At 36.0% G+C, this 11,004-nt stretch overlaps 1 protein-coding gene across 1 annotated transcript in view; it reads right to left on the bottom strand.

Moving 5' to 3' along the window:
- Positions 1 to 11,004, bottom strand: part of PRKD1 (protein kinase D1) — a 44,264-nt gene that overhangs the window by 16,443 nt on the left and 16,817 nt on the right. Inside the window, exons 6-13 of the mRNA XM_009071269.1 lie at positions 8,934 to 9,138; positions 6,374 to 6,497; positions 5,503 to 5,580; positions 4,716 to 4,995; positions 2,618 to 2,670; positions 1,472 to 1,544; positions 453 to 559; positions 3 to 23 (exon numbers count right to left, since the gene is read on the bottom strand). Coding sequence (XP_009069517.1) covers positions 3 to 23; positions 453 to 559; positions 1,472 to 1,544; positions 2,618 to 2,670; positions 4,716 to 4,995; positions 5,503 to 5,580; positions 6,374 to 6,497; positions 8,934 to 9,138 — 941 coding nt within the window. The remainder of the gene's footprint in view (positions 1 to 2; positions 24 to 452; positions 560 to 1,471; positions 1,545 to 2,617; positions 2,671 to 4,715; positions 4,996 to 5,502; positions 5,581 to 6,373; positions 6,498 to 8,933; positions 9,139 to 11,004) is intronic.

The following is an 11,004-nucleotide window of genomic DNA, read 5'->3' as shown; positions in this document are numbered from 1 at the left end:
ACAACCCCAGGGTGATGAAGATTCTATTAAAGATAAATACAGCACTAGATTTCCCAACATAATCTGTGGGTTTTATCATTACATAGCCAAATTTCTGACCCCCACCTAAACCAGACAATGTGTCAGTATTTTGTAATTTAAACTGTGTGCCTAACCTGTAGGGAAGTGGCATGGAATTTCTAGGGACAGTACAAGAGAATGTATGGACCTCAAATTAGATTAACAAGCATACATTTTCCTTATTTCCCTAGTGCTTAAAACTGCAGAAATAATAACTCCTAATATGACATTGCCAACACATTTGTTCTTGGCTGTTTATGCAGATTAAGCAGCAAAAATACTAGCATTTTTGCAAAAACACTAGTAATTATCAATTAAAATAATTAACATATTATCTGGTATGTATAGAAATAAATAATGGAGTTAATATGGTAAAAAGAACAGAAAAATACCTGTAAAATTGCAACTTCATTACGAAGTTGACTTTCCTGTTTAGTTGGGAATCTTAGTTTATCAATTATTTTAATGGCAACATCTCTTCCTGTTTTGCGATGCTTTCCTGCATTAATAAAACAAAAGACCTCTATCAGTTAACATGATTAATTATGAAAAGTGTTCCCTTTTCATGGACTGTACAAATGGTCACAACCAAGTAACTATCCAAGCTGGTTTGCAACTAAGTCATTAAAAGTTTTCTGCCATTTCTCTTCTTTCTATCTTTGACAACAGAACTTTTCTTATTATCAACTGACAAAGCTGTTTAAACACTTTAGAAACATACATATGAGAAAGTCAGCTCTGCTTTTCAACAAGATAGATGCAAAGTGAATTTTCGCATATACACTTAAGCCGAAGCTGCATTCTCTGCAACTGGCAGGTTGTAGGCTTAGTCCTTCAATGATAGCTCCACACTAGCAAATAATGAAATAAGTGATAGCCTTTAGGCATGTAACGACATGTCCCAGGTTTATCAGAGAGTCAGAGATTCTTCAGCGAGAAATTTGTTGTTAGTTCTCACTTCACACTGTCTTGACCAACAACTATACCTACAGACACCTCCAAAAACTGCTGAAAAAAGGAGAACTAAAGAGAGGAAAAATGAAGTAAAAAATAAAAAGAGAAACAATTCCAAGAAGCTACTAGAAACAATAAAAAAGCCACAAAGAACATGTCAATAAAAACAGAAGGAAGAATAATTTTTTTCCATCCATTATTGTTCTCAAAAATAACAGTTTCCCGCACTTCAGGGCTTTCTTTATTAGAGCTCACAGAGAATATGAATCTACTGATACACACTGACATATTACTGGGTAGAAAACTTCAAATTACAAAAAGATTTTATTAACATAAAACATAAACATACACATTGTTTAATGTATACTGCTTATAGAAAACAACAGGCAGCAAATTTCTGTAAGAAAACACTTCAGAGTCCAAATACTTTCACCATTCAAGAAAACCAAAGCCTTACCTCCATAAACAATTCCAAACTGTCCTGATCCCAGTACCTCATCTGGGAAGATTTGGTATACAGTGCTAATATCCTGTTTATACAAACATAACAAATATTAAGCCCTGAGGACATGGAAACAAATTTATATTTCTTTTGCTTTCTAGTGGAAACTAACATATATTTCTATAGTACATTTCAGAAGATATTATCAGCCAAAATATTCAGGTGGGTTTTCTTACTAGCCACATTACTTGTAATTGCTGTAAAAGCTGACAAATCTTCAACAGGTTCACTGAGAGGGGTAAAATATTTCAATTGTGCCAGAGAGGGGTCTCAGGGTTTACTATTTCTTAGTGCCTTAGCACAGGCTAAAGTGCAAGCTGTTAACACATTCATTTGGGAGACTCAAATATACATCAAATCAGTTTTATTTTCCTGATACATAACAAGCAGCATATACAACAAATAGTAAAAGAATGCCTAGGATTTGACAATAAAGGCAGCCTTACTTTTTCTTAGGAAACAAATGGACACATCCCTAGCAGGCAATCTTTTTCTGACTACTACGAGAGCTGTCCCAGAGATTTACTTGGCTGCAGGGTGTCCTATTCACTTCCTCTGCCCATGAGACAGAAAACAAGCAATGTGACTGTTTACCTTGACCACATGTTCTGTGTCTCTGTCCTAGTGTAAAAGAAACCCAGAATTCTTTATGCATGTGTAACAACATATGCAACTCTTCCTTCCAAAGATAGACTTTCATCTTTGTACAACAGAGAATATCTGATCTCTCAAGGTATATTTATCAAGGCTTGTGGTCAGCTTTATGAAGTTCAGTTGACAAATTCTATGAACTAATAATTTCTACACCTCACTTTTCCATCTGGTAATTAACATCCTGCAAGGATCCATAGTTAAAGACTGTATTAAGTGAAATTACTCATATATGTATCTATTACTCGTATATCTTGATACAATCATATCAAGAAAAGGTGCCATGAAGATGATTTTTCTCAAAATTAGCAAAGCTAATTGTTTGTTAATTTCTACAAAGTGAGAAATGGCTGATGGAAGCTCCTCTAACATTTCTCTTTGCAAAACAAATCAATGACTTTGCCAGCTCAATCATAGCATGTCTAGCACCAGCATCAAGAGAACACTCACCACATTTTCTTGAACTTGGCAGTTTGACACAGAAATACTGATGGATATATCCCCTGGGGAAGAAAGCACAATATACTTTAGATTGCTATGCTTTTAGTTCAAACATGTAGTAATAGGAAATGACATTCACATTACATCAATATCTACTGACGGCTCTAGAAATTGAACCAATTAGGTCAGCTTGTTCGTCTAGCAGCCAATATAAAATTACACCAACCCACAACACGTGACTTAAACAACAGTTTTGCGGTGTATGGAAAAAACAGAATTATACAGGCAAATATGCATTAAAATTAGAATGTACACTGTTTCAAGTAATATACATTTCAATTGGCTTAAGAGACAGCATTAAAACATATAATGGAAACAAAATCTTGCACTTGTGATTTAATAGAACAAGCATCAGATTTACCCTCTATAAATTCAGAGCTTAGAATGTTGTCATAAGCATTCTGAGCTGCAAACCTACTGAGGGGTTCAATAAAAGTTGAGAATATGCCTACAGCTAACTGTATGACACAAAGAGAACACTCTGGGGAGAAAAGAATGTTTCACTGGAGCTCTGCCCCTTCTGTCTCCTGCCTAGTATCCTGTTCATGTTGACTTTTCGTTTTCTTATTAAGTATTTCAGCCTCATCAAAACCAGTGTCCCTACTATAAAGCCTCTATTACACACTGAAGACACTCATTGCTACACATCAGCACCAATCCTAGCTGCAGTAAGCAACATGGATAACTTCTGCCTCACATAGCTTATTCCATTTCCTTAGGAATAGACTGGTCTTGGAATGGAATGTTTCAGTTATGTAGGGGCTTTTTATCATTGCAATTTGTTTTCAAATGTATGTACTACTCTGTGTTTACATGAAAAAAAGGCACGGACAAGTCCTACACTTTGAGCATAAGACAGAAGGTTGCTATATACTCCCCACAGGAATTTGTTCTAAAGGTCTCAGCCAGCAATTTTTGCACATATAACCCAAAGGTAACTATTAACTTTGAAAGAAACTTTTCAAACTTCCCAAGAGGGAGAGAAGACAGCTGTCATGCCCGGCCCAGCATTTTAGATGACTTGTTTAGCTATGCTGGGCCCAAACCAGGGGGACTAGAGAGCTAGTCTGAATAAAATGACATCCAGAATTTGACACTATTTTATGCAGGATCCCAGTCAAGAAAGCAAAGGGCATTGCTGATCTAATCTGATATTTGAGCTGTTGTGCCTGGAGATGTAATGTCACAGCCTGTTGTATTACTTGGTTTCTGAAGGGCTTGTGGTCTCATTAGCATTTTGTGCTGCATTAATAGCATCCAGATGTCAAGTGCTAAAGCGGGTATATATTGCAACAAAAGGTCTAATCCAAATTGTGTAGACATATCAAAATTTGCTTTACACTGACTAGGCTGAATAGAAGTAATAGAACAACTACAGCAGCACATGCCTAGTAGTGGAGAATTGTTTGCTCTTTGCTACTTTATTATCAGTACCCAAACTAGATTTAAACAAGTTTCATGTTTGTTTTACACAAACTCCCATCTTTGCTAGAGAATTACACCAAGATATGTAAATCGGAGGCAAATTCAGTCCTTTTGGTCCTGGGTAGCACACATGCTTTGTTGTGCTTGCAATAGCTGTTCTTCACACTTGAGGTCTTTTCATCTCAGCATGGGACACAGTTTGAGGCAGTTGTACAGCCAAGTGTGATGAAAGGGAGCATATCACCTATGCTGTGGTGACCAAAAGAGTGAAGAGCTGCTTCTGCAGATAGCTCGAAACATAAATTACAGTCACAAGGTGGGAAAAAAAATAATCAATTCCAAACTGAAACTCAGAAACTTCATGCACAAATCTGAATGAGATACCTTACTAATATAAAAACCATATGCTCACTAATAAATATGCATCTTGTATATTAATATAGGTGCCCTAATATAATCTGAAAAGACATGTATGAGAAATGTTGGGGCTTAAAATACAATGCAGACAAGTTTTAAGCCATGACAGAATAGCCTTTACCAGGTGTGCAATACACCCTTTCAGTGTAAGCAGAAGACTAAGCGATGCTGTTTGTGATGGAAGGGAGGAAATGAATAAACTTACTGTGCAGGCTGGCTCCTGACCCAGCTGATGTCCCTTTAGGGTTGACAGGCATCAGGGCATGCTGTATTGCCATCTCCCACATTCGTGCCACATCAATGCCAATACCGCTGCTGAGAAGACTGTTATTCAGTGGAACACTTGAGAGGTTTTCTATGTTTTCTCCAACATAATAGACTATATTTGCTGTGCTTATTTCAAAACAATGAGGATTGGCTCCTTGAGGCAGCAAAGTGAAAGTTTTTGCAGGTTCCAGAGACAAAATTTCAGACAATGGAATTTCCTAAAATGAAAAATATATTTTACTTTCTGTGTAAAGATTATCAACACAAAGAACTAAAGCATGAACTTTATTTAACTAATTTACAGTATTAGCTGTTGATTTTTACTACATGCTTCCTGTATAAACAAAAATGCTCTTGTAACCTGCAACTCCCTGACACAGAGGACTTTTGATGGTAAAATACTAAATATTTCTTTCCAAGACCAAGTAGAACTTTATTTAATTGAATTTATCAAAGATAGTAATGAGGAACTCCATTAGAAAATCAAACCTTTTTAACTTCTAATATAAAAGCTTTCCATTTCCACAACATGTATTATACAGGCCCTTGTTATTTGACGCCTTTCTGATCAGAGACTTGTTTGTGAAAAGCAAAACACACATAGGCAGTTTAAATAATGAAAACGAACACAGAAGTTATACTACTAGTGCACATTTAGTATGTATCATTCTAGCAATTTAGTCCTTACATTTTGCTGGTATAATGAGAGTGAAAATATTCCTTACTTTGTAATATTTGCTTCCAGTATCATTTTGAAAAAGAGTAATGCATTTGCTGTCGAGCCTCCAATAGTGTCGCTTCCTCTGCAATGAAATACAAGTGAAAAATAGTTCTAGCATTTTCCAAGTAAATTAATGAAACATTCATTTCTCAAAAACACCACTGCCAAAATGTTTCACTTTAGTTTGAAGAGATGTATTGTGAACAATAAAGATTCATTTGCTATTGCAAGATTTAAATGAAGACTTTATAATTGAATTTAGGATGTATAGGGACATGCTCTGTTGTTTTGGTAATAGCTGTGTTAAAATTGTACAAGTTTTAAAAATTTAAAATGTTATTTCCATGTCTGTATTACATTCAGCATAATTTGCTACTTGCACACTCCCAAAACAATTACACTTTCTTTTTGTATCACTTACAACACCCCAGCTTGCTTCTGAAGGTCACATACTGAAGGCTTTATTCCTGTTTTAGCAGGCTGAAATTAAAATAACTTCTTCTATGCTAAATCTATTTTACAAAAGTCTCGATCCAACCAGCAGTAATGTATCTGGGAGACTGCAGTTGGAAGTTAAAGCTACTTTACAGAACCCCTAATGTGTTAAGATTGTTTTACTTCCTTCAGAATCTTTACATATGGCTGCCTATGATAATACAGCAGAAATATTCAGATGGTTTTGTGTGTTTTAAGTGTTGCCTGTTTCTTGCAAGCAGTGCCAGTCCTCAGTTATGACAAGAGTCAGGACTTTACGAATCACAAAAACTGCAAAAAATGCCATACACGACTGCAAATTATCAAAGTATTCTTAGCTTTTGATTCTGTACTATCATCTAGTATGTACAGTAAGACAGGTCTTCCTTAATATTTCTTACCAGCGTGTCCTTGCTCGTATAGTGAACCATCCAACCCTCCTTCATAACTGTGCTACTTCTCCTTTTCGTGTGCTTCACAGACTGTACCACTCTCATTAATGGAATATTGTTGCTTGTTGAAGGGCTTAAGAAAAAAATCATTGAACATTTTTAAAAAGAAGGTAACTTTGGAAAAAAGGAAAAACATTTTAAAATCAGAATACATATATATACACTCGCACAATATCTACGTTTATTTCTATCATTGCTAGCAGACCTGGACTGCACACTATTTTGCTCGTGGTGTAGCATTACAATCTTTATTCTTGAGAATCAAAGTATCTTGAGATTCTCAAGAATAAAGATTGCAATGCTACACCACGAGAGTGTCAGAGACCTTTCTGAAGGCTTAGAAATGCTCTTCCAAAAATATTGCTAAAGATGAGCTCAGAATATGGGCAAATGACTAAGGCCTCAGCTAGGTTGTGGGAACCATAGCTCAAGTCTTTGCTATGTATGATTCAGACCAGGACTTGGATCTTGCATCTCTCATAACCCAGTAAACGCTGCCCATCAGATTACTGTCCTTTGATCTTCCTTGGGTTCAAACACACAATGGAGTGATGACGGTTTACAGAGTAGAAAAACGTGTCAGCTGCCCAGCTGTGGGTACCATGGGCTGGGCACAGCAGAGAAGCTGCTAGAACCTCTCAGAGAAAGAGGTTTACGCTAACCCATTTTACCCTCAAAGACCTAAAGCAAAACCCTATTACCTTGCCCTGTTGGGGTATGCATGCTGCAACTTTCCACCACTCAGCTGACACAAAGTAAGCTGGGAAGGCATGGGAATGTGCCAGTATGCCTGATAGTACCATTAGATAAAATCCAGTAGTAACCAGAAGCAACCAAGCCCATCTTTCTTGCTGTTAAGAGTTAACAATTCCTAGAGCAGATTTTGTGTAATGGAAGATGGACTCAATCTGCCTCAATCATAAACATGAATGCTTAGTTATTTCTGGCAGAACTTTTAACGGTGATGACTGTACATGAAAACACAGCACAAAGAGCTCATGTATTCTGCCCTGCTAGCAAAGCTATCGGTGCAACAACTGCAACAAAAAAAGGCAAAAACTCCCCAGGAAAAGAATAATATGTTAAGTTTCCACAATCGTTATGACTGCGGATGTCTGCCCTGCTTCACTGTAATGCATCTTGGAAATAAGAAACATTTTAAGAATTGGCAGTTTCCCAGCAAAAAGAAAAAAGTGTGCTGTCTTAAAGTTTCATTAAGTATGTAACCTAGATTTAGCATCTCTTTTTTGCCTCAAAATGATCTAATGAACTGCAGTTCCTATTCAACTCTTCATGTCTGTACTGGCAAAGAGTTTGCTGCTTATTTGTCTTTTACGGATTACTTGAAAAATATGGAGACTATCCTTAGAAATAACTAGGGAAAAGTATTAGTGGAAATACAAGGATGCCCTTTGAATAAGTAAAACATGTACCTGGATTATGAATGTTTTTATTTGTTATAAATGGGTATTTTGAAAACCTGTAATGCTGTTCATTTAATACAACTTGGACATCTAAAACGTTGTATGACACTGATTCTGTGATATAAGCACAGGCTTATATTCCAATGATGCAAGGTGTTATACACCATGTCTGTGCAGATGAACATGACAGTAGTTCACCACTGCATGAGGGAAAACTGAATATTGTTGAAATGGATTGCCTTCTATCAGTGCAACAGGTATATGACAGCAACAGAGAACTAAGGGGAACATGTTACTGAAAGAGCCTCCCAGTAATCAAAAGAGGAAACTGCAGGTCAAATGGACCTGTGAAAGAAAAATATTCTGTAATTCTTAAAGGCATAGATCCCTTCCACCAAGGAAATTACAGCTGAAATTATCTTAATCCATTTTAGGTTTCCTGATAATGAACAATCCTTACTTTTCCCCTAATATTCTGCCAGTTCCAATAAGCAAATAATACTTTCTTCTCTTCAGACATTTCTGAGGTATGTTGCACAAGTCAATTACTATTTTCCTTTCTGAATACTCATTTCAAACCACTAATCTATTTTGTACTTTGTTTCAAATTACTACTAAAGGTATCTAAAAATAGAAATAATTCATCTAGATTATAAGATAGCCACTTACACAATTTAAAAAAATGTTCATTTAAATAACCATTTTAAAATGCTTTGGAAAATAAATAAGTAAAAAAAAAAATTGTTTAGTATGTTTACTATCGCTCTGGTAAGAACTACTAGTGCCTCAGTATTCCGTTGCTACTTCTTCAACTTGACAATAATTTTCAAGTTTCTCTTAAATTACTAATGCACATAATCAGTGAACCAATCTCACTGCAATTTCACAATCACCACATATAACTAGCAATCTCCACTGAGTGAGACTAGCGTCCATGTAGATTCCCCCCTTAGACACTAGACTTAGAAATAAATACAAAAGAAGACTGAGACTAGCGTCCATGTAGATTCCCCCTTAGACACTAGACATGAGACTTAGAAATAAATACAAAAGAAGATGGAATTTACACTTGCTCCCCAGCTCACCTGATCATCCTGTTAGACTCATCATGATCCAGATCAGCATCCTGCATTTCCCCGTTGTCACTATGGCATCCTGTCATTGACATCTCTGAATCATGAGCCATAGATTCTTCCATGTCATCTATAAAACCACTGTTTCTTTCACTGTCGTTGTCATCACTCCCCTCTTCCATGACCACATCAGACTCAGCCCCAGGACTAAGAAGATCTGGAATATCATTTCTTAAGTTATTATCTGAAAACATACAATACTCCAATGACAACATCCTGGCACATTTTAAGCTTCAAAATCAGGTACTCTTTGGAACTCTATTGTCTGCATCTATCTCTACTCAGCATTCTGTGTACTGGTGAAGGGTGGCTTTTAACCAGTCATTTAGAAAATCACTACAGAAAACCAAAATATTTTCAGAAATCAACTTTCTATCAAAAAATGCCAAAGTCAAAGCAGAATTTCCTATCCATTAATTTCTATCAAATATTATATACTCATGAGCTTTATTTCTGAGATCTTGTGGGAGACTTTTTATCCAGCTTAAATCTTGTCTACTTGACTGATGGCTGTTGAAAGCTACAGCTGCATAGTGATGCAGAAGAGCAGTAATATCAAAACTAGAAATTTTGTAATATGATGATGAACTACTGAAATAACTCCCAAGAGAATTACTTATAATGTGAAGTACATGTTCCTTTGCACCCGTGTTTTCTGTGACGACTGCATAAAACGGCACAGTGATCAACACCACTGAAATAATGCTCCATGCCTTTAGAAAAGAAGTATTTATTAAGTATCAAAACCAAAGACTTAGGATTTTACTTATTTGACTATGACATAGTATTAATACTATCATCCAATTTATATTCAAATTATGTTAAACATTCCAGTTTCAAAATTAGATACACCTAAGCAAGATCAACACATGAAACAACTTTTTGCTGTATTGCTGCTTATGAATGGATTTAGCTGAAATACAGAAAGGAACAAAAAAACAGAATTATTTACCTAAGGACCTATATTATGAAGAACCAAACTAACAAAACCCCAAACAAGTAAACAACTTCTACCACAGGTCCCTCAAAAAAATAACCCCCTCATTTTGTTGAAACTCAACCTGCTCCTATACAGGCTGTGATCTAACATGCCACAATCCTTAGGCCAGTCAGACAGTAAAAACAGCATTAGTTTTTTCGGGATGTTTGAAGTGTTTCAGAAATTTGAAGTAAGTTTAAATTCACATGAAACTCATCAAATAATCTCTCTGACCAACTTTTTCCTAATTCTGCAGAGGAAGATTCTTTACAGTCAATGGAGACAATGTCCCACAAGAAAAAGCACATTGAACCGGCTGATAGCAGAGTATTTGGAATTGATAGCATTTCACTGAAATTGGAAGTGCATAGCTGAAAGGTTTGGGTCTAAGTTACTGATGTGTGATTAAGAGACACATTATACTTCCTCTCTAGCAGAACCAGTCATTCCATCATCAACGACACTTTACCGTGAAAGGTTCTCTCTTTGCTATTCCTGTAACATTTTTTGAATCTCTATTTTTAATAAACCTACAATCAGTTAAAAATAACTCCCTACATTTAGTATATAATGCATTTACTAATGACACCATACTTAGAATTCTACTGCTTCAGCTGTTCCTTCACTTACTATTTTGGGGAAAATGTATCACACAGCAGATGGACAAAGTGACAGATACTGTATTTTATTTATTAAGTTTGAAAATAATGTGAACCAAATTCTGTGAAAATGGAAATGAGATACAGGATGAAATTGTCTTTGATAATCCTGAGGACCCTATATCAGTCATTTAGGGCACACAATTAAGAGTTCTACTATAATGCTATGGATACCACACTATGGATATTATTTTGTGTATAAAAGCCAAATTCTACACATTTTAAGACTGTGAGCTTTAAGGAATCTACTTGGAGTTAGCCTGGAGTACATGTTCTCACCCCAAGTGACTTTGCACAGGCTTTCCTCAGACAAACTATCACTTCCCAACAGCACAGCATCAGATTGATGTGTAGGAGGTAAGTCCAAACAAAAGCAGCATGTTGC

The sequence above is a fragment of the Acanthisitta chloris genome, unplaced genomic scaffold (genome assembly GCF_000695815.1).
Source record: "Acanthisitta chloris isolate BGI_N310 unplaced genomic scaffold, ASM69581v1 scaffold6703, whole genome shotgun sequence".
Lineage (NCBI taxonomy): Eukaryota > Metazoa > Chordata > Aves > Passeriformes > Acanthisittidae > Acanthisitta > Acanthisitta chloris.
This window is presented reverse-complemented; position numbering and strand designations above follow the sequence as displayed.